The sequence below is a fragment of the Physeter macrocephalus genome, chromosome 7, assembly GCF_002837175.3.
Source record: "Physeter macrocephalus isolate SW-GA chromosome 7, ASM283717v5, whole genome shotgun sequence".
In the NCBI taxonomy this organism is placed as follows: domain Eukaryota; kingdom Metazoa; phylum Chordata; class Mammalia; order Artiodactyla; family Physeteridae; genus Physeter; species Physeter macrocephalus.
This window is the reverse complement of record NC_041220.1, coordinates 156,809,271-156,833,091: the sequence shown is the minus strand read 5'-3', so window position 1 is coordinate 156,833,091 and position 23,821 is coordinate 156,809,271. Positions and strand designations below refer to the sequence as shown.

Here is a 23,821-nt window from a genome sequence, read left to right as displayed (position 1 = left end):
TGCTCAACATCACTAATTATCAGAGAAATGCAAATCAAAACTACTATGAGGTATCACCTCACACGGGTCAGAATAGCCATCATCAAAAAATCTACAAACAATAAATGCTGGAGAGGGTGTGGAGCAAAGGGAACCCTCTTGCATTGTTGGTGGGAATGTAAATTGGTGCAGCCACTATGGACAACAGCATGGAGGTTCCTTCAAAAACTAAAAATAGAGTTGCCATATGATCCTGCAATCCCACTCCTGGGTATATATCCGGAGAAAACCATAATTCAAAAAGATACACACACCCCAATGTTCATTGCAGCACTATTTACAATAGCTAGGACACGGAAGCAACCTAAATGTCCATCGACAGAGGAATGGATAAAGAAGATATGGTACATATATACAATGGAATACTACTCAGGCATAAAAAAGAATGAAATAATGCCATTTGCAGCAACATGGATAGACCTAGAGATTGTCATCCTGAGTGAAGTAAGTCAGACAGAGAAAGACAAATATCATATGATATCGCTTATAGGTGGAATCTAAAAAAACGGGTAGAGGGACTTCCCTGGTGGTCCAGCGGTTAAGACTCCACGCTCCCAATGCAGGGGGCCCGGGTTCGATCCCTGGTCAGGGAACTAGATCCCGCATGCCGCGACTAAGAGCCCGCATGCTGCAACTAAAGATCCCACATGCCACGACGAAGATCCTGCACGCAGCAATGAAGATCCCACGTGCCGCAACGAAGTCCCGGCACAGCCAAATAAATAATTAATTATTTTAAAAAGGTACAAATGAACTTATCTACAAAACAGAGTTACAGATGTAGAAAACAAACTTCCAGTTACCAGGGGGCTGGCGGGGGGAGGGATAAATTGGGAGATTGTGAGTGACATATACACACTACTATATATAAAATAGATAACTGATAAGGACCTATACTGTATAGCACAGGGAACTCTACTCAATACTCTGTAATGGCCTATATGGGAAAAGAATCTAAAAAAGAGTGGATATATGTATATGTATAACTGATTCACTTTGCTGTACACCTGAAACTAACACAACACTGTAAATCAAATATACTCCAATAAAAATTTTTTAAAAAAAGAAGAAAGCACACATTTATGTAATGTAAATTTTATCTGACCTGGGAGCCTTTATAAGGAAATGAACACCGAAAGAAACAGTTACACCTGGGTGTTTCTATACTAGGTTTGATGAAGAGTGGAGAGTTGTGGGAAAATGTGAAGGGACAAAGAGTATGAGCTAAGGGTAGTCAAGTGGGGGGAACCCAGCAAGACCTGTTCACTGCGATTCCCTCCAGCATCCCTCCACCTGCAGAGATCAGGATGCTCCTTTCCTCCGTCTGGGGAGGGCACCTCTCACTTGAGGGTCTTATGACCTGCCTCAGGGGAAGGTCAGCGAGGCCCTCCTGCACCTATAGTTTCTCAAATTCCTTCAGCTTAAAAATGTTCACTATGCCAAAGTGTAGTGTGTCCTCAACCCCATCACCAAGGGCTCTGTCAACTATAAGGATGCAGGGAGACCAATCTTTGTGTACTCTTGTTTGAAACCAGTTAAATGACATTTGGACCATTGCTACAGCCACCTAACTGGTGTCCCTGCATCTCTTCTTGCTTCCCTCCTCATCTAACTTAACACAACAGCCAGAGGGATGCTTCCTAAAGGTCATTCAAGTCTTATCACTACCGACCCCTTGGCTTCCATAGCTTCCTATCAGGCTTGGAAAAATCCCAAAGTCCTTATCATGACTGACAAGGGCTCTCATGAACCCGATGGCTCTTGGGCTTCACCTCTCATCCTTCTCCCCCTTGCCACTGTGCTTCAGCTCTGGTGGACTCTTGCTGTGCCTTGTCTGTGTCAGGCACCCTCCCATCCTGGGGTCTATGTACTTGCTGTTCTTGTAAAAATGATTTTATATGAAATGAACGATCCTTTACCTCATGAGCACTCAAAAACAACAACAACAACAACAAAAACCCTTTCCTTTTAGGAGATAAGCATAGAATATAAAAGAATTATTATCTATACTTAGAAAATGTAGTGATCTCTCACTGACTCAAAGGAAAAAAAAAAACAAACCAGATTACTGTTTTCCTATCTATAGTTGCAAAAGTCAGTGACAAAGTTGATATGAAATGAGGACTACCCAGATTTTTATATCTCGGAGAGTAAAGGAATTTCCATTTCAAGTGCTTTTATTTGTCTGCAAATTTAGTTTGCAAAAGTCCAGTACAAATAAAAACTACCCCAAAACCCCACAAAAACCACCCCCCCAAAACACACCCAAAAACCCTAAACCAAAAAACAAACACTGACGTGAACTAATCACACATGGTTTTCATGTGCTGTGCTCTTTTATAACCACTGAATAGTTTTTAAGATCATTCCAAATCACATGAAACCACACTTTGTGAAACTTGAAGTTTTAGGTGACTTTGCAAGTTTTTCTTTAAAAGACCGTTACATCATAATAGGCAGCCCTGGGAAGCCACAGGGACAAAGGTATCAAGATAGAAATGATAACTGATGGCCTCAAGCCCATTTCTTCAAAACCATTTGAAAACACGAACGTATTTTCATTTCCTGCACCATTGAGGGAATTCTGTCATGAGGCAGGTAAACTGTACATTACATTCTGAGCTCTAGCAAAGGGGCTTAGGAGAGTGAGGAGAAAAGAACTGGTGAAAATGTGTAGTTTTGTAGACAACTCACAAACTATAGTTAAAACTATAAAAATTAAAATTCTATGAATTTTTTTCAAACGAAAAAAATCACACGGAAGCCTTGTTGTGTTTAAACATTATACAGATTGGTTAAACACTGTTTACAAAGGCCTCGAAGAAGTAATTTCCTCCTCGTTTATTAGAGAAACCTTGGTAGATTCAAAGGCTGAGGCAATGGACTTCCTCTGAGAGGTTAGTGCCAGTTTTTACAAAAGCAGAATTGGAAATTCAGACCTAAAGGGGTTCAGAGCGTGCCACCCCAAAATATAATAGCATAAGGATCATTCGGAGCTGAAAGCAAATGAGAAAAAGTAAACACAGGATGAGCTCTCTGCCCTCCCGCTACCTGCCTGACATCAGAACACAAATTCCCCTTGTGAATTCCCTACCAGGAAGGGGGTAACAACCTCATCACTGACCATTATCTTCCATTAGTTCCCCCCGACACACCCACACCCTCGCTAATTTACCTTCCCAGAGTTTGCTGCCACTAAAAGCCTAAAGCCCTTTTCCTTTGTCTTGCTACTTCTCTACAAACGTACTATTCTTTCTTAAAACGCTATATAAGCCCAAGTTCGAACCATCCCTTTGAGCTACGCATCACCGAATTTCTCCTGCGGGTATGCGTGCTGCACATATAAACTACTTTTCTCTTGTTAATCTGTCTTTTGTCAGTCTAATTTTCGGGGTCCCAGCTACAGGTTTTTTTCCCCTCCCCTACAGACCTAGCCCCTGATAACATGAAGACTCCCTAACACCAGAAACCTAATGTCATAAAGAGTTTATAAACCCTGGAGAACTTGTGTGAAGGAAAAAACTACATGGCTCCCTCGACTGAGCAAGAGGACGGGAAACAAATTCTAACTGTGGGATTAGTCGTAGGGTAATTCTCAGGGCTCAAGGGACACCTGTGAAGTGAGAAGAGAAAAGAGAGGGGAAAATAACAAAGCTCTTGTTCCCCAATGCTAGAGCTTGAAGACACTATTCATTTAGTCCCACAACTCCAGGACTGTATTTCTCAGAAATCAATATTGAAGCGGTCTCAGACAGGGAACTGGAAGGAAGAAAATCCGGCAGCAGTTCAAGTCTGACTATTTATGGTGTGTCACTGGGGCGAGTCATGGTACCTCTGTGGACGTTTCCTCAACTGTGAAGTGTATAGAATAACTTTCTTTTCTTAAAGGTGACAAAAGGATCAAGTGAGAGCCTATGGATGAGTAGTTCTCAACTCTGACTGCATCTTAACATAACTTGAGGAATTCAAACCAAAATGTTGATGCCTGGGCTGCATCCCACAGATCCAGATGTAATTGTCCCAGGGTGGGTCCTCGGCACTGTGGGTTTTCAAAGCTCCCCAGATCCTGCTAATATGCAGCCAGTGCTGGGAACTACAGGCCTATTGCAGAAGCAGCACTTCTCCAGTGACCTTGAACAGGATCACCTGGGGATCCTGCCAAAACGCAGATGCAGATTCAGCAGCACGCGACCGGAGAGTCTGCATCTCTAACGGGCTCCTAGGCTACGCTGAGCTGCTTCCAAGCATACTCAGAGCACAGCAAAGTACTAAGTAGCCACTAAGCACGATGCAAACAGGCGTCCACTCTCTCTCCTCAAACTATCAACTTTTAGTGACAGTGGTGTGAGCTTCAGCAAACAACCTTCTTTCCTTCTTTGTAGGATAGTTTTGCGAATAGTGTGTATGATAGTGTGTATAACTCACTATATATAAAATAGATAAACAACAAGGACCTACTGTATAGCGCTGGGAACTACACTCAGTATCTTGTAAAAACCTAAGATGGAAAAGAATCTGAAAAAGAATATACATATATGTTTCCATTATAGGTTATTTTATATATATATATATATATAAATTACCTATACCTCAATTTTTAAAAAAAGAATAGCATGTACAAGATTTTAAAAACAAGCATAAAAGGGTGGTATGAATAAAAGGGATCACTCCGGTTATCTGTTAAGAGAACATCTATTACAATTACAAGCACTCCCACTTGCTATGGTACCACTGCTTCCCACATTCATTGCAGATTACATAGGTCATCATTTCTTCATCTGGGTTGGAATTCTGCACCCAACTTGGAAGGAAGAGTGTCCCTCTGGCGATGACGGTGACCTGGCAATTGAATTTCTCGCAGCGTCGGCACTTTATTTTCTTGGTCGGCGTGCCCTCCACCACTTGGGGCAGGTAATGTTCCTGTATGCCAGATTCCGTGTAGGAGGCTCTCAGCTGCTTCAGTTCGGGGCTGGCCATTTCCATGGCGGTCATTTCGGCAAACTCCCTTGGAGACATGGTCCCAGAGAGCAAGCTTTGCTGTAAGTGAGACTTGCGGGGGTTTTTCAGATTGGCAACTTTGCTTCGGATGCAAGTTTTGTATTTTTTGAGGTTCTTGGAGTGAAGGGTAAAAATGTGCTCTTCGATTTCTCGTGCAAAGTTGTGCCACAGATCGGCTCTGGGCTGCTCTGTGGAAGGACTAGTTAGAGCTTCATACAGCAGCTCTGTGCATTTGGCTCTCAAGGGCGCTGCAGGATGTGGCTGCTCACTCGCTCTCTCGTCGGGGGATTGAGGGTCAGCGGCCCTGAGACGCGCTGCCTTAGGCTCCGCTCCACCAGGGCTATTTTCTGGCACGACCCTTTCAACAGCTCCTGCAACATCTTGGGATGCGCGCAGAGAATGACAGCAAGAGCTGCCCCGTATCTCATCCTGATTTGGGTCGGGAGAAAGTCCTTGATTTGCTTCTTTATTTCCACCTGGAGGAAATAGTTTAGGGCTGCCCCGCGGCTTGCAGTGAGTACCTTTATACAGAGCTTTCCATTCTGACAGCAAACGCTTGGCTTTCTTTTTCAAAGCCGCCGTGGGGCAGTTTTTGAGGACTCTGTACACAGCCCTGACCACATCCGTCTCCTGGAGATGCTCCGGACTCACACGCAGAGTTTCTAGCTCAGTAAGGTGGTTGCCGAGATCCTCAAAATTCCTTTTAGACATCAGTTGCTCAATAAGGGAAGCTCTGGCAGCTATCTGCTGCTTGTCAGACATCTTGTTACGGCTGCAAAGAAAAAAGAGGTTTCTGTTTTCCCAAGCTTGCGTTTGCCAGGCGCAGCTTCCTGATAGGAGCACAGCGCTCTCTGCCAGTTACCTATGCAGAGAAAGAGTCTGTAATAAAAATGGGTGCAATGTATTAGAAAATGCAATCTGCAATGTAATGTGGTTTAGCCTCAAAAGTTTGATTCTCAGTAGTTAAAAAAAAAAAAAAATATATATATATATATATCTATATATATGGCCCTGTACACAGCTTTTGCGTTAACAGTTGCTTAAAAGAAGTATGCTGAAAGATCTGCTGTAACTTTCCCATCTCTAATTTTACAAATGAATCATCTTTCCAAATCAAGATTAGTCAACTCCTTTTTGTGGAATTTGGTGGTTATGTTGGGGACGAAAACATGCCGGTGTCAGCATCAATGGGGCAAGGCTGAGGAGGCCGGACTATTTTCCCCCATGTTCAGCTATTTCACTGAACTCCTTGCTGATTTTACAGTCTTGAAGAAGTACTTTTCTGAATATAAAAGCATGAGAAACAGGGCCAAAAGTGGATGCTGTTTAGAAGTCCCAAGGAATCTAAAGAAATGATGAAGCGGCACAGGTTGGGAGGCAGATGGATCCAGGTCAGATGGGCCCCAAAGTCAATAGGCCACACTGTGCTGACATCTGACTCTTCTGAACAACGGGGTCAAGGTTCCGACTCTGTAGTCCAGAGGATTTATGACTTTGGACTAACAGGTCCCTAGGCCAGAGTTGGGTTCCATTAACTTTTTTCTTCTTTTTTTTTTTAACTTTTAGGTGTAAAAAGTTGCTTAATGGTTATGTCTGTGTGAATCTCATCCTGGGCAGGCGAATGTTCACTTTATCTAACCAGTCTCTTTTTCTCTCCACATAATGCACATAACCTTGCCTACCAAATACCCTTGGATCTGTATCTGCCCATTTGGTCTAAACGTGAACATAAGCATCTTGATGGCAGGGATACTGTCTTTTCAACACTCCATGGACTCTCATTTTATAGCACGTGATATTAAATAAACTATCACCGATCACACGTAGGCTAACAACGCTGAAGCGATTACAGGGAGAGTTAATGCAGTCTTCCTAGACACCATCTGACAAGGGCTATAAAACATAAGGTCCTTGCAGTCAGCAATTCTACTTTTATAAATTTACTTTAAGGAAATAAGAGATGTGGAAGCCGTTTTTGTAAGAACTTCCTGCAAACTTAGAAGAAACTATGAGGTCCCAAATGGTTAGACTTGCACATGAATGTTCACAGCAGCATTCTTCGTAACAGACAGAAAGTGGAAACAACCCAAATGTCTATCAACTGAGGAATGGATAAACAAAACATAGTATATCCATACGATGGGATGTTATTTGTCAATAAAAGGAAACTCTGATACAGACTACAACATGGATGAGCCTTCAAAGCTCTATGTTAAATTAAAGACACAGAAGACCACGTATTGTATGATTTCATTTACATGAAATGTCTGGAATAGGCAAATCTATAGAGACAGAAAGTAAATTAGTGGTAGACTACGGCTGGGATGGAAGGAAGGGGGGAACCAGTGGGGTGGAATGAAGAGCAAGTGGCTACTAATGGGTGCAGAGTTTTTCTTGGGGGAGGTGCAAAATCTTCTCTCAAGTTGACTGTGGTGATGGGTGCACAGTTGTGAATAAGCTAAAAACCACTGAATTGTACACTTTAAGTAGGTGAACTGTACAGTACATAAACTATATCTGAATAAAGCTGTTATTTAAAAACAACATCTAGGGACTTCCCTGGTGGTCCAGCAGTTGGGACTCCACGCTTTCACTGCAGGGAGCACGGGTTCCATCCCTGGTCGGGGAACTAGGATCCCGCCTGTAGCACAGTTAAAAAAAAAAAAATTTTTTTTTAATCATAAAAATTAAAAAACAGCATCTAGGGAATTCCCTGGCGATCCAGTGATTAGGACTCCGTGTTCTCACTGCTGAGGGCCCAGGTTCAATCCCTGGTCAGGGAACTGAGATCCCACAAGCCATGTGGGGCAGCCAAAAAAACAAAAAAAAAACAAGAAAAAAAACAAAAAGAAACTTTTTTTAATTAAAAATAAATAAAAAGAAAAACAACATCTAGAGTCTGATCCAAATTTTATTTAAAAATCACATGCGATGAGAAAAGGCCAAAAATAGATACAAAAAATTTCAGACAGAGGCATTTTCTGAATGGCAAGATTTTAAGTGATTTTCGTTTGTTCTTTTACTCTTTCCTGAATTTCCTCTAATGTGTATGTATTGTTTTCCTAATCAGAACAGTGATTAGTCTAGTTCAATTTCATGATAAACCCTATACATTTAAGATATGTGGCCACTGGAAAACGGCACGGTAAATGGCTCATTCCACTTCACCGCCCTCAGAGGTCAGGGCACCACAAAGCGGCCGCCTCACCCCACCCGTGGCTCTGCATTCAGGTCTGCCCTCACGATTTCCTCAAGAGTCCACTGCTGCGTCGAAACCAGTTCCATCTCCCCTCAAGCTCTAGCCCCAAATGTGAACAGTTAAGTACCCAGGACTACAACTCTGAGGTTCCTATTGGTTTTCCCCACTGCACAGCTCAGATGACCAAGATTCTGGGTCTTGCATTTTACCTTACGGCGGTCTTTGTTTTCTCTATTTCTTTTTAAAAGTCACTTAGCAATAACTCAATGGGCCAGTGATTCTGGATCTTAAGTGGCATTTTCTAATTATCGAGAATTGGTACTTCAAGATCGTTGTTTTTAACTTTTAGGTGTAAAAAGTTGCTTAATGGTTATGTCTGTGTGAATCTCATCCTGGGCAGGCGAATGTTCACTTTATCTAACCAGTCTCTTTTTCTCTCCACATAATGCACATAACCTTGCCTACCAAATACCCTTGGATCTGTATCTGCCCATTTGGTCTAAACGTGAACATAAGCATCTTGATGGCAGGGATACTGTCTTTTCAACACTCCATGGACTCTCATTTTATAGCACGTGATATTAAATAAACTATCACCGATCACACGTAGGCTAACAACGCTGAAGCGATTACAGGGAGAGTTAATGCAGTCTTCCTAGACACCATCTGACAAGGGCTATAAAACATAAGGTCCTTGCAGTCAGCAATTCTACTTTTATAAATTTACTTTAAGGAAATAAGAGATGTGGAAGCCGTTTTTGTAAGAACTTCCTGCAAACTTAGAAGAAACTATGAGGTCCCAAATGGTTAGACTTGCAAATGAATGTTCACAGCAGCATTCTTCGTAACAGACAGAAAGTGGAAACAACCCAAATGTCTATCAACTGAGGAATGGATAAACAAAACATAGTATATCCATACGATGGGATGTTATTTGTCAATAAAAGGAAACTCTGATACAGACTACAACATGGATGAGCCTTCAAAGCTCTATGTTAAATTAAAGACACAGAAGACCACGTATTGTATGATTTCATTTACATGAAATGTCTGGAATAGGCAAATCTATAGAGACAGAAAGTAAATTAGTGGTAGACTACGGCTGGGATGGAAGGAAGGGGGGAACCAGTGGGGTGGAATGAAGAGCAAGTGGCTACTAATGGGTGCAGAGTTTTTCTTGGGGGAGGTGCAAAATCTTCTCTCAAGTTGACTGTGGTGATGGGTGCACAGTTGTGAATAAGCTAAAAACCACTGAATTGTACACTTTAAGTAGGTGAACTGTACAGTACATAAACTATATCTGAATAAAGCTGTTATTTAAAAACAACATCTAGGGACTTCCCTGGTGGTCCAGCAGTTGGGACTCCACGCTTTCACTGCAGGGAGCACGGGTTCCATCCCTGGTCGGGGAACTAGGATCCCGCCTGTAGCACAGTTAAAAAAAAAAAAAATTTTTTTTTAATCATAAAATTTAAAAAACAGCATCTAGGGGTGGTGATGGGTGCACAGTTGTGAATAAGCTAAAAACCACTGAATTGTACACTTTAAGTAGGTGAACTGTACAGTACATAAACTATATCTGAATAAAGCTGTTATTTAAAAACAACATCTAGGGACTTCCCTGGTGGTCCAGCAGTTGGGACTCCACGCTTTCACTGCAGGGAGCACGGGTTCCATCCCTGGTCGGGGAACTAGGATCCCGCCTGTAGCACAGTTAAAAAAAAAAAAATTTTTTTTTAATCATAAAAATTAAAAAACAGCATCTAGGGAATTCCCTGGCGATCCAGTGATTAGGACTCCGTGTTCTCACTGCTGAGGGCCCAGGTTCAATCCCTGGTCAGGGAACTGAGATCCCACAAGCCATGTGGGGCAGCCAAAAAAACAAAAAAAAAACAAGAAAAAAAACAAAAAGAAACTTTTTTTAATTAAAAATAAATAAAAAGAAAAACAACATCTAGAGTCTGATCCAAATTTTATTTAAAAATCACATGCGATGAGAAAAGGCCAAAAATAGATACAAAAAATTTCAGACAGAGGCATTTTCTGAATGGCAAGATTTTAAGTGATTTTCGTTTGTTCTTTTACTCTTTCCTGAATTTCCTCTAATGTGTATGTATTGTTTTCCTAATCAGAACAGTGATTAGTCTAGTTCAATTTCATGATAAACCCTATACATTTAAGATATGTGGCCACTGGAAAACGGCACGGTAAATGGCTCATTCCACTTCACCGCCCTCAGAGGTCAGGGCACCACAAAGCGGCCGCCTCACCCCACCCGTGGCTCTGCATTCAGGTCTGCCCTCACGATTTCCTCAAGAGTCCACTGCTGCGTCGAAACCAGTTCCATCTCCCCTCAAGCTCTAGCCCCAAATGTGAACAGTTAAGTACCCAGGACTACAACTCTGAGGTTCCTATTGGTTTTCCCCACTGCACAGCTCAGATGACCAAGATTCTGGGTCTTGCATTTTACCTTACGGCGGTCTTTGTTTTCTCTATTTCTTTTTAAAAGTCACTTAGCAATAACTCAATGGGCCAGTGATTCTGGATCTTAAGTGGCATTTTCTAATTATCGAGAATTGGTACTTCAAGATCGTTGTTTTTCCTTTTTGAATTCCACCTCCTTTTTATGAATGATCAGAATGAAGATTGATTGATTGATTGATTTTATAAACAAAGTTTTATTGGAACATAGCCCTGCCCGTTTACTTATGTAGCTTTAAAAAAAATTTTATTGAAGTATATTTGATTTACAATGTTGTGTTAATTTCTGCCGTACAGCAAAGTGATTCGGCTATACATATATATTGTTTTTCACATTCTTTTCCATTATGGTTTATCATGGGATATTGAATATCGTTCCCTGTGCTCTACAGTAGGACTCTGTTGTTTATCCATTCCATATATAATAGTTTACATCTGCTCGCTCCAAACTCCCAATCCATCCCTCCCCGATCGTCCCTCCCCCTTGGCAACCACAAGTCTGTTCTCTATGTGAGTCTGTTTCTGTTCTGTAGATATGTTCATTTGTGTCCTATTTTAGATCCCACATATAAGTGACATCATATGGTGTTTGTCTTTGTCTGACTTACTTCACTTAGTAGTTGTGTTAATTTCTGCCGTACAGCAAAGTGATTCGGCTATACATATATATTGTTTTTCACATTCTTTTCCATTATGGTTTATCATGGGATATTGAATATCGTTCCCTGTGCTCTACAGTAGGACTCTGTTGTTTATCCATTCCATATATAATAGTTTACATCTGCTCGCTCCAAACTCCCAATCCATCCCTCCCCGATCGTCCCTCCCCCTTGGCAACCACAAGTCTGTTCTCTATGTGAGTCTGTTTCTGTTCTGTAGATATGTTCATTTGTGTCCTATTTTAGATCCCACATATAAGTGACATCATATGGTGTTTGTCTTTGTCTGACTTACTTCACTTAGTATGATAATCTCTAGGTCCATCCATGGTGCTGCAAATGGCATTATTTCATTGAATTTCACTGTTAAAGACTGAAAACAGTAAAAGAGGTCTTCCTAAGAATCAAAGGCTCAGTAAACAAAGAACAGGCAAGACAGCACAGAAAAATTAAAAATACACATCCTCGATTGCTGAATATTGCTCTCAGCACTGTCTGCCTGAGATCTTGGGATCTGGAGGAAGTCAAGCGGGGGCGTCACAAGGATAAGGTCTCAAGCAGCTCAATAAACTTGAGCCCTCCCTCCAGCTGTGGGGAAGTTTCCTAACAAGTATTCATCCTACCCGCGTCTACACTCATTCTATATGCATCACTACCAAAGCAAGCAAGATTGAAGTTGGCTGGATGTCAGCAAGGTGGTTAATACGAGACCGGTCTAGAGTGCCCACAACGAGGTTAGGCAATATTTAACTCAGGTCAAATTTCTCAATGAAGGGTCAGAGCTTCAAGGAGATTCTGAAGGGGAATTTAATTGTGGCTTCAGGGCGATGGGAGTACTGTTTGTCTTAACAGTAAAACTTTCTCTTTACTCATGGAAATCTACAGAAGTTAATGGATTCATATATAAGCACTCTGCTCTGCATTTCATATGTCCTTTTTAAAAAAAAAATAAATTTATTTATTTATTTTTGGCCGTGTTGGGTCTTCGTTGCTGCGCATGGGCTTTCTCTGGTTGCAGCGAGCGGGGGCTACTCTTTGCTGCGGTGCGCGGGCTTCTCACTGCGGCGGCTTCTCTCGTTGCGGAGCACGGGCTCTAGGCACACGGGCTACAGTAGTTGTGGCTCGCGGGCTCTAGAGCGCAGGCTCAGTAGTTGTGGTGCACGGGCTTAGTTACTCCGCAACCTGTGGGATCTTCACGGACCAGGGCTCAAACCCATTTCCCCTGCATTGGCAGGGGATTCTTAACCACTGTGGCACCAGGGAAGCCCCTTCATATGTCCTTTTATTTACTGTTCCTCCATATTTTTTTGTTTTGAATTGTGGTAAAATACACGTACCATATAATTTACCATCTTAACCATTTTTACAGGAACAGTTCATTAAGTACATTCACATTGTTGTGCAACCAACTTTCAGAACGCTAGTCGTCTTGCAAAACAAACTTTGCACCCATTAAACAACAACTCTCCATTTCTTTCTCCCCTGCAGCCCCTGCCAACCACCATTCTACTGTCTGTCTCTATGAATCTGACTACTTTAGATGCCTTATATAGGTGGAATCATACAGTATTTGCCTTCTTGTGTTGGGCTTATTTCACACAGCATAATGTCCTCAAGGGTCATCCATGTCGGAGCATGTGTCAGAATTCCTTCCTTTTCAAGGCTGAATAATATTCCACTGTATGGACAGAGCACATTTTGTTTATCCATCCATGCACTGATGGACACTTAGACTGCTTCTACCTTTCGTGAATAATGTTGCTACGAACATAAATGTACAAATATCTCTTTGAGACCCTACTTTCAATTCTTTTGGGTATATACCCAAAAGTGGGATTGCTGGATCAATATGGTCCTTCTATTTTTAATTTTTTGAGGAATCACCAGACTGTTTCCCATTCTCCTCCATATTTTTTTTTTTTTTTTTTTTTTTTTTTTTTTTTGCGGTATGCGGGCCTTTCACTGTTGTGGCCTCTCCCGTTGCGGAGCACAGGCTCCGGACACGCAGGCTCAGCGGCCATGGCTCATGGGCCCAGCCGCTCCGCAGCACGTGGGATCTTCCCGGACCGGGGCACGAACCCGTGTCCCCTGCATCGGCGGGCGGACTCTCAACCAGTGCGCCACCAGGGAAGCCCTCCTCCATATTTTTAACAGCATTTAAATGCTGTCCAACTTTCTATTCTCCCTGTGGGACAGTCACGTGGATATAAAGCAATTTATTGCCCTAGGAGGCTATAGTGTGGAAGCACCTGGGATATAAAATTTTGAGAACTGCCACAAAAAGACAAAGTAGGCTGTGTCCAGTTTAGAGTTCTACACAGTTCATTCAATAAATATCTATTATGTACCTCATACACGATAAATGCTGAGCCTAATGAGCTACTCTCTGCCTTGAAGGAGCTGACAGCCCAGCGGAAGGAATACAGACAAGAAGCTGGCCAATTGCAAGGACAGACACCGCTGCTAAGGGACACATGTAGGAGGAATACAGAAAGCAAACCTGGGCTTCCTATCATCTGGCTGGCTCCAATTACTTCTTCGCTGCTTTCACTCTGATTCACGACATTTTGTTAGAGGGATCATCCTCCAGTACAGATCTCAGCAAGAGATTCCCCCATTTGCCTGCTTAAAGCCCTTCAGAAGTTCCCCTCTGCTCTCAGGATGGAGCCCACGGTCCCTGGCCAGGTAATGAAAAGCCCCCTTCCAGCTTCCAGTGTGATCGCGCTGCATCGTTGACAGACACTGCCTACCTCCCAGCTCGATGCCCTTGCCCCATTAGCTCCCTAAGCCTGCCTGTCTCTCACCAGGAGCGGGTGTCACTCCTGACTGCCAATCTGAATCATCTGGAGAAATTAAACAGCAAAAGCAAAAACAATGCCAGGGCCTCACCCCAGACAGAATGAATTCGAATCTCTGAGGGCAGGCCTGGGTATTTTGCAGCTCTCCGGGTGACTGTGCAATCTCAACCAGAGCTGCCACCACTGCCCTGTACACACAGGCACAACCCCCCTCCCGCAGCAAGACCAACCCAGCTCTGCTGCCATCAGCTCAAAGGCAGCTCCCGTCCTGCTCCCACACTGAACGCACACAACCTCTCTGACTTCACATTTTGCTAGAGGAGCCTCATTAAATTAGGAAATATTAGAAACGCTTGCTGTGCACAACTCACCTGAGAACCTTCCCTACAAACCACAACCGGTGACTGCAATGTTTTAAGTGTCACGATGCACCCAGTCCCGAAGAGTCATTCCCGCACTTACCTTCTAACAGCAGAAGACAGTGCACATCGAGCAACTCTGTGTGCCGTATACACTCACGTCATCTCCATCCTCACAAAAACCCCGACACAGGTATGGCTCTTAGCTCCATCTTACAGATGAGGAAACCTATTAAGAACATCAAATATTTGCACACTGGTTTTTTTTTTCATGGTGCATATCACACGAAAAAAGTTTTTTTTATTGTCTGCCTTCCCTACAAGACCACAGAAGAACGACATCTGTTTCATTCACCGATACACACCTGGCAAACACCTGGCCAGGGCTTACTATTACTCAACAAATATTTTCTCCTCTCTGCTTGCGAGCATCAACCTTTTCACCACGGACCAGCTTGCTTGTACCCACTTGCGTCTAACTAAGCCCAGGGCCCCTCAGCTTCTTCCACGGGAGCCCAACCTCATCTCAATTCTAGTTCAGAAAATCCTTTTAAAATATTCTAGTTCAAAAAAAGAAAAAAGAAGCGTGGTGCCTCCTGTGGGCTCATCAGGTGGGCTCCAGGAGTCAAGCCATTTGGGGATAAGGAGGGTCTAGAAGGTACAGTTCCCAGAAGTAGGGGGTGTCAAGTATGTGGGGGGGGGAGGGGACTCCAACATCCTAGAATTAATATGAGAATTAAACGAGAGAGTCCTTATAAAGTCCTTAGAACTACGTCACTCACTAAGCCTAACTGACAATTACACAGGACTACAATGAAAAGGTTTACTTATATCTACCATACCGGGCATTGTTCTAGAGCAAGCTGTCGGCAAACTTTTTCTATAAAAGGCCAGATAGTAAATACTTTGGGCTTTGCAGGCCATGCAGCCTCTGTATGGACTACTCAACTCTGCTGTTTTTGTAGCAGGAACAGCAGCCACAGACAATACAGAAAGGAATGGATATGGCTTCGCTCCCATACATCTCTTTTTCAAAGACAGGAAGGCTGGATTTGGCTGCAGGCCATAGTCTGCTGACCCCTTTCTAGGGCAGTGCTGTCCAATAGCAATATAATGCAAGCCAAAGATATAATGTAAAATTTCTAGTGGCCACGTAAAAAAACAGGTGAAATTAATAATACATTTTCTTTAACCCAGTGTATCCCAAATATTGCTGTTTCAACACGTTGATGGATATAAAAAAAACTGGGATAGTTTACATTGTCGTCTTCATACTAATTCTCCAAAATTCGCTGTTTTACACTTAATGCACATCTCAATTCGGACTAGGCACATTTCAGGTACTCAACAGCCTTATGTAGCTAGCGGCTACCATATTGGACAACACAGTTCTAGAGCATATGCTAGTACAGATAATGCTGAAATACACACCTATACCCCTAGCTTCTGAATACATATTAAAAACAGTTTATACAGTGCCAACAACAGTAGGCCCTAAATATCTGTTGACTGAATGCATACAAAACCTTGTAAATATTAACTGACATTACCGATATATGGACAAAGTGCACACATTCGCCCTAAAACCTGATGAAACATCAAAGAGAAATTTCCAAAAGCTGGTAACAAATCAGCAATAACCTAGATCTGTTTAGATCTTTAGATCTAAGATCTAAAGAGAAAATTTAAATTTCTAGCCGTAACCCACATACATCTCTCCGGCTACACAGGGAGCCCCTTCCTCTGTGGAGAGAAATGCCGCCAAATGTTGGTAGGGGCGTCGCAGTTTCTGAAGTCACGCAGTACTGCTCTAGGGCCCTTTCGCCTTACGACGACCCCTGCAAAGGTGCAGCGAGGGGAAGCGACCTGCACAAGGGCCCACTATGGCCAGGGTTCGGGTACCAGTGGGTGGGGTGGAGCGACAAGCAAAGCCTGCTGTAAGCCGTCCAAGGGTGACAGCCTGGCACCCAGCACACAGGCAGCGGCGGCTCCGAGGGAGCGGCCCACTCGGGAGATCTCGGCTGAGATCTCTGAGAGGCGAGGGCGAGGGCACGTTCCGGTCTACCGGCCCTGGGCACACCGAGAACCTCCCCAAGCAGGGGTGGGCTTCCACTGGGAACAAGGACTCGCCTGACTGCAGTGACAGAGACGCCGGCAAACACAGAGAAGAGCTCACCGAGAAGCACAGGCGAAGCCCGGGAGGCCTCGGCGTCCAGAGAGAACTTCCGGTCCCGAGGCGGGACCACGAAAGCTCAACCAATCCAAGCTCGCAGGCTGGAGAACACGGCCCGGGACCCAGCGCATGCGTGCTAGAGAAATGGAGCCTGCGCAGAGCTACCGGCGGCCCAGGGGGCGGGGCCCGCGGCCACCCCCCCTCAGCCCAGCCCCCCAGCCCCCCAGCCCCCCAGCCCCGCCACACACCCATCCCCGCAGCTCCCAGTATGGGGTCCTGTGGTTTGGGGCCGGCGGTCCGCACCGCCGGTCCCTGAATTGAAAGAAGCTAGCCCTACTATTGCTTTTGAGCATCGAAGTGTGTTGAACTACTCTGCGACCTACGCTTTCTGCTTCCAGTCAAGACAGCGCTCAGCTAAATGTTGACAAAACTTTGGACGAAACTGTGAATTATCTATTTACTTAACGCAGTAATTAATTCAACAAGTACCTACTGCACCTTTGGCATGCATCAGCTGATATGAAAGAAGAAAACATTCATTAAGTAGCCTTGTGCATCCTGCACTTCCCACCTGTACACATTCTTTACCTGCAAGGGTCCAATAAAGCCAAAGTGTTGGTAGAACTAAAGAAAGTGGCAGCCTTCTTTGCTGACCCCATACTGGAGGGTAACTTGGGGGAAGGTTAAAGGAAGCAGGGTTTTGCTCTGGGTTGGATGCTGTCAAGAAGCAGGGTGATTCTGTGATTGAGCAATGTAATAAACCTTACCTATAAGGAGGGAAGACAGGACCAAGACTAAAGCTGTAATTAGTAAAGCAGCAGCAGCGACTCCATTTTAAAAACTGTTGAAACATTGCAAGTTTATCCTGGATGTAACCTCAGAGACTAGTTTCAAAAGGCTATTGCTACAAAATTGCTTCTATCACAAGAACAAAGTGAGACACCTATTAATCTACTTTATTGAACAGGCCGGGCTCTGCAGGGTGTAAGAAAGAAGAAACTTTTAATTTTTTCTCACCATTGCCTTGAAACAAGCTCTGTTGGCTCTCTCCTGCCCCTCGGCTGCTCTAGGGCTGGAGCTTGAGGCTTGAGCAAATCCCACAGCTTTTCTTTTCTTTTTCCTTCCAGTTTCACTGAGATATAATTGACATACAGCACTGCATAAGTTTAAGATGCAAAGCATAATGATTTGACTTACATCATGAAATGATTACCACAGTAAGTTTAGTGAACATCATCTCATATAAATAGAAAATAAAAGAATAAAAATGTTTTCCTTGTGATGAAAACTCTCAGGATTTACTCTTAACAACTTTCATATTTAACATACAGCAGTTGTTATCTTTATAATATTGTACATTACATCCCTATTACTTGTTTATCTTATAACTGGAAGTTTGTATCTTTTGACTACCTTCATCCAGTTCCCCTTCCCCTGCCTCCCCACAGCTTTTCCAGTCACTTTCAGGTACAAAGAAACAATCTCTTATTTTTAGGTTGTTAAATCCATTCTGATCTAATATCAGAACTTTTTTTTTTTTTTTTTTTTTTTTTTTTCGGTACGCGGGCCTCTCACTGCTGCGGCCTCTCCCGTTGCGGAGCACAGGCTCCGGACGCGCAGGCCCGGCGGCCACGGCCCACGGGCCCAGCCGCTCCGCGGCACGTGGGATCCTCCCGGACCGGGGCACGAACCCGTGTCCCCTGCGTCGGCAGGCGGACCCCCAACCACCGCGCCACCAGGGAAGCCCTCAGAACTTCTATTACTCAACCAATTCAAAGCGCTGACCCTCGCTCAGCTCAGGTGTGATCTGTAACTCTGTGGCCCAGCAAAGGGAACGACACGTGGATTAATTTCTTCACTCTCCTTACTGTACCCTGTCTCTGCTTCCTGCGCTATTTTCTGGTCTCCCCAGGGTGAGGGCAGGAGGAGGAAGGAGTGGTAGAAAGGTCTTATTTGATTAGTATTGTGAATTGAATGGTCCCCCCACCCCCCAAGACAGATACGTCCACTTCCTAACCCTGGAACATGTGACCTTATTCGAAAAAAGGGTCTTTGTAGGTATAATTAAGTTAAAGATCTTGAGTAAGATCACCCCGGATTACCTGGGTGGCCCCTAAACCCAATGACAAGTGTCCTTAGAAGAGACAGAAGAGGAGAAGACACAGAGACAGAGGAGAAGCCACATAAAGATTAAGGTGGACATCGGGGTGATGCAGCCACAAGCCAAGGGACTCCTAGAGCCACCAGAAGCTGAAAGAAGCAAGGACGCATTCTCCCCAGAGCTTTTGGGAGGAGCACGGTCCTGCCAACACTTTGTGAGGTTGAACTTGTGGCTCCAGAACTGTGAGAGCATACATTTCTGTTGTTTTAAGCCACCCAGTTTTTTATGGCAGCCACAGGAAACGAATTCAGTTAATGATGTTGCTACCTAGTATTGGAGCTCTCTGTGTGCTGATATCCAAAGGCTGCCTCTTTTGTTCTTTTTGTGCGCTCACTTTGGGGATATTTTGGAGACCACCCCCCTTGCCGGGGGGCCCCTTCTTACCCATTCTCTGGTTCAGATGATACACTGGTTGAACACCAGCTCCTGAATTTGGTGGCACGTCCCACCCAGCCTTTTTCTGTTGGGTCAGCTCACCTGAAGACAGGCCTCTTGGGCGAGGTCCTTCCAGAACAACCCAGCTACTGGCCTGATGTGCACTTAGCCCTTGGCAAAGTCCCAGCACCTCTGCCCCGACCAAGCCCTGGAGGCCGAGGCCGCTCCCTCTGTAGTCATACTAGACTTAAGCAGTCCCAGCTGGCTCAACTGTTGAGTTTTTTTGGACGAGTCATGCACCATTTCTTGTCCCTTTCAATTCAGTTCGGGAGCACCTGTCAATTTCTCTGAGTGGCTCTCTCAAGTTCCCCTCCACTTGCTGGGAAGGTGGGAGGAAGCTTCTAGAATTCTAAAGGCCATCTTCCAATTTTGCCTTCTCCTGTGCATCAGCTGAAAAGGGGTGACAGGCCATGGGTGCCTGACATAGTGTTGGGCTCCCCACTTAGCAGTGTGAAGATGGTCTAGCATGGCTCTCTATAAAAAGTACCCAGCGGGCACTTAACACTGGGCTCAGATTTGGGTGAAACTCCAAGTCAGTAAAAGTCCCATTTAACATTCTCTTGTACCCAGAGTAATCTTTTTTGTTGTTTTATAAATTTATTGATTTTTGGCTGCGTTGGGTCTTCATTGCTGCGTGCGGGCTTTCTCTAGTTGCCGCGAGCAGGGGCTACTCTTCGTGGCGGTGCGCGGGCTTCTCATTGCGGTGGCTTCTCTTGTTGCGGAGCACGGGCTCTAGGCACGCGGGCTTCGGTAGTTGTGGCACACGGGCTTCAGTAGTTGTGGCTCACGGGCTTAGTTGCTCTGCGGCATGTGGGATCTTCCCGGACCAGGGCTCGAACCCGTGTCCCCTGCATTGGCAGGCGGATTCTCAACCACTGCACCCCCAGGGAAGCCCCTCAGAGTAATCTTTAGCTCGTTTCCATACCTCTTGTTCTCCTTTCCCACACCATTTGCCCATTTTGCCATTTCTCTAGAATGTAAGTTATTGTACCCTAGATTTATGGCAAGAGGTTGGTAGCGAATGAAGGAAGCCTGGCTTCCATCAGTTGGTGGTACATAGCATACGATGGAAATTCAGAGGCAGTAAAACAATATTTATACTAGTTACTGGGGATGCTTCAAAATTCCATGTAATCAGAAAAATGGAGAAAAAGTACAAAAAGAGATGGGATAAAAGGATGCCAACTCAAACACCTCTGCCTGTCTACTCAGTTGCCTCCCGCCTTGCGGTTAACCAATCTGAACCGAAGCCCACCCGCTGGGATTTCTCTCTGTCCGAGTGGCTTGGTACCAGGAGAAATGCGTCTGCCAGGGATGTGGACTGCTTCAAGAAGCGCCTCACCGCATTTTGGTTCTCAGGTTTTTCTTTTAAAAGGAGGTCGTTTTGTAACAGCAGTTCATCCGAGGAGCAAGATGTGAGCCCTGAACTAAAAACCACTGGTCTGTGCTGCTTCTTTTGTCTTTCGTCCTCGCACCCTGGAGCCTCAAGGCTGATTCTCATGGACTCACCACTCTACGCACCATCCACAGCCCCCCTTTCCCAACATGACCTGGGCGTGCTGCCAGAAGGGACCATTCATCAGAAACGACAACATAAAGGGGAACCATGCTCATCCCAGGTCTTCTAAGTCTTCAGTGGGAGACACATTTGGCCAGAAGTGTACCATTCTGATTTACGGTGCCCAAGAGAAGCATTTTTTCCATTTCAGCCTCATTTTCCCCCATAACAACCTAACGCATTGTAGTTGCCACGTGCTTTGGCGCATCCAATACTATTTTTGCTAGTTATTATTCATTTCAAACCTGACCCAAACACCACCTAGTTTTCTAGCTGCTGAAGAGAATGAAGGCGTCAACTCCTTAGTTATGACAAGAATAAATCACTTAGTTTGGTATGTTGGCTGGGACAATTACATGTACTCAATACCAGCTTTTATGTGATGGGGTCTACGTGGTGGACTTTGGTGGGTTTTGGCCACCTGGCTTTCAGCCCACCTTCAGAACAGCCCATCAGGTGCCCCGCTCTGCCCTAGCCAGGGGGCAGCTACATGACCCAAGGGGGGCTGATCGCACGCCCCTCCCTGGAATGTGAATTTCAAGCAGAGTAATATGGAGACTAACATAGTAAGTAGGAGCTTACTCCTGCGATGGTGGCTTCCTAATCAGCAATGGCTTTTTCCCATTATTCTGCTCCTAACCCTGTAGTTCATTTCCAAGGCTGGATTTCTGGTCTTTCCATCCACCTGCACACTCCTGTTTCCTTACTGTAATTTCCCTTTGCTGTAGGTTAGTAGAGGTCTGTTTCTATTGCTTGCTACAGGCAAACATTGACTCAGCCCGTCTTGATGTAGCTGTGTGATTTGAGTCATGAGAAGAGAATTCCTGATCTTACACGGTGCTGAAATTGCCTTCTTACTCGTTCCTTTGTATGAAGGCATTGGAAGCTGCTATTACAAAAGAGCAAATATTACTTAGGGAAGGTTACACTGCCAGCTCTTTACTCCTTACACCTGAGTTTTCTTAAAAGGGTCGTTTCTCTTTACTTGTCAGAGATCAGCAGAACGGGACTTGAACAAGTAAATGTTGATAGAGGTGAACTGGGAGGGAATGAGAGGTCTGCAACATTAGATTCTTCAAGATCTCACGGGTGACTGATTGGAAGGTTCTCGGTACCCAGAAGAAGCATGAGTTCACAAGACACTGGGGAGAAGAGAAACGGAGCCGAGATGAAGCAGGAGATGCTGAAGACAGCCCTCTTTGCCGCTTGCCTGCTGGCAGCCACACACATGCACGTAAACTGCCAGGAGGGGGCACTGCTGGAACTCTGAGAGGGTCTGGAAACCGAATGAGGCAAGGAGAAAGTGTCTCCCTCTCAGTCGGCGGGGAGCTGTGTGCGTGCAGCTCAAACTCAGGAGGAAAAATATTTTTAAAAGGACAGTAACAGGGATAGGAAACGAGGCGCAGAAACTTTTATCACTGTGCAGAAAGAGCAACAGATGTGGGGAAGGTGAGCCTGTGTTCCAGGCTCCTGAGCAGCAGGAAAGGAAACCCTCAGGCCTTAGCTCCTGCGGAATGACTCCTCAAGACTCCAGGGCCATTAGCCTTCAGTCACAACCCGCCCGGTATCAAGAGACGAATTCACTCCAGGTGTCCCAAGTCAACTGGCACCAGGTCACACAGATGAGGTTCATCTTAAAGGGGGGGTAATACTTTTACTTTTTAAAGTAAATTTTTTTACTGAAGTCTAACACATATATAGAAAAGTCAGCGCAGAAATCATAAGTGTGCTGCTCAAAGATTTTCACAGAGTGAACATGTCCCTTTAAAAAGCATCAAGAAACAGTGACCACTCCCCCCAAAAGTCCCCCCACCTTGCGTTCCCTGGCAGCATCTTCTCCAAGGGTAAACACAGTCCGAACTTCTCCACCATAGAGTTACTGCCCCTGATCTCAAAACTTTTGTAAGTGGAGGGGGGAAAAAACTTATATAAGTGGAACTATACAGTACGAATTTTCTGGTTTTTTTTTTTTTTTTAATTTTTTGGCCGCACTGCGAGGCTCGTGGGATCTTAGTTCCCCAACCAGGGATTGAACCCGGGCCCTCAGCAGTGAGAGTGCGGAGTCCTAATCCCTGGACCGCCAGCGAATTCCCTGGCTTCTTCTGATCGATGCCACATTCAAAAAATTCATGTGTGTTGCTGTGAGTAGCATTAGTTTGTTCATTCTCATTTCTTGGTAATATTTCATTGCATAAATATACCAGTTTATTTATCCATTGTGCTCACAAGGGACAGTATGGATATTTGAGTTGTTCCACTGTGATTATTACAGAAAGTGCCACGATGCATTTCTATTGAGTATATACCTAGGACTGGAATTCTGGGTTGGTAATATGTACTGTTTTCGGTCATAAATGACACATGACCGTAAATCGACATACCAAATCTTCTGTATGATTTTGGAACCTGAAAAAGGTACTTCCAAATGTGTTCTGAGCAACACTGTCAGTGAAATACATATATAGGCTCTCAAAGAAATTACTGAGAAGGAAAGGGTAATTAGTTCTTACCTCATTTCATTGAATCCAGCACTCGTCATGCTCTAGAAAGTGGCCACAGGATGGGAGAAACCATAACAAACAAAACCACAACCTAGAAATGGAAAACAATTTCTATAACATTCCCAAACTGGTTAGAGATATACATGGGATAAGTTTTTGTCAAAAATATGCATACGTGTGCCCAGTAGTGGGATTGCTGGGTCGTGTGGTAGTTCTATTTTCAGTTTTTTAAGGAACCTCCATACTGTTCTCCATAGTGGCTGTATCAATTCACATTCCCACCAACAGTGCAAGAGGGTTCCCTTTTCTCCACACCCTCTCCAGCATTTGTTGTTTGTAGATTTTTTGATGATGGCCATTCTGACCAGTGTGAGGTGATACCTCATTTGCCATCACCTAGAGGGGTGGGAAAGGGAGGGTGGAAGGGAGACGCAAGAGGGAGGGGATATGGGGATATATG

At 44.4% G+C, this 23,821-nt stretch overlaps 2 protein-coding genes across 5 annotated transcripts in view; both read right to left on the bottom strand.

The window, feature by feature from the left end:
- Positions 1 to 14,725, bottom strand: part of RAB9A (RAB9A, member RAS oncogene family) — a 58,073-nt gene extending 43,348 nt beyond the window's left edge. For both annotated transcript variants that reach the window (XM_024115463.3, XM_024115464.3), the window contains exon 1: positions 14,637 to 14,725. The gene's annotated coding sequence lies outside the window, so the exon portion shown is untranslated. The remainder of the gene's footprint in view (positions 1 to 14,636) is intronic.
- On the bottom strand, positions 2,306 to 14,737 carry TCEANC (transcription elongation factor A N-terminal and central domain containing). 3 transcript variants are annotated; one of them, XM_024115459.3, is made up of 2 exons: positions 14,637 to 14,737; positions 2,306 to 5,916 (listed from the first exon to the last, which is right to left on the bottom strand). In XM_024115459.3, exon 2 carries the CDS (start codon positions 5,797 to 5,799, stop codon positions 4,741 to 4,743), a length of 1,059 nt encoding a protein of 352 aa, XP_023971227.1. In that variant the 5' UTR covers positions 5,800 to 5,916; positions 14,637 to 14,737; the 3' UTR covers positions 2,306 to 4,740. The 3 variants fall into 3 exon arrangements, with proteins under 3 accessions (XP_023971227.1, XP_023971229.1, XP_023971228.1); XM_024115461.3 differs by having other exon boundaries at positions 2,306 to 5,809; positions 14,637 to 14,720; XM_024115460.3 differs by having other exon boundaries at positions 2,306 to 5,899; positions 14,637 to 14,716.
- Positions 14,738 to 23,821: the final 9,084 nt, after the last annotated feature.

What these genes read in the sequence shown, in the direction of transcription:
- TCEANC (XM_024115459.3), bottom strand. Translation starts at nt 5,799, where the DNA reads ATGTCTGACAAGCAGCAGATAGCTGCCAGAGCTTCCCTTATTGAGCAA.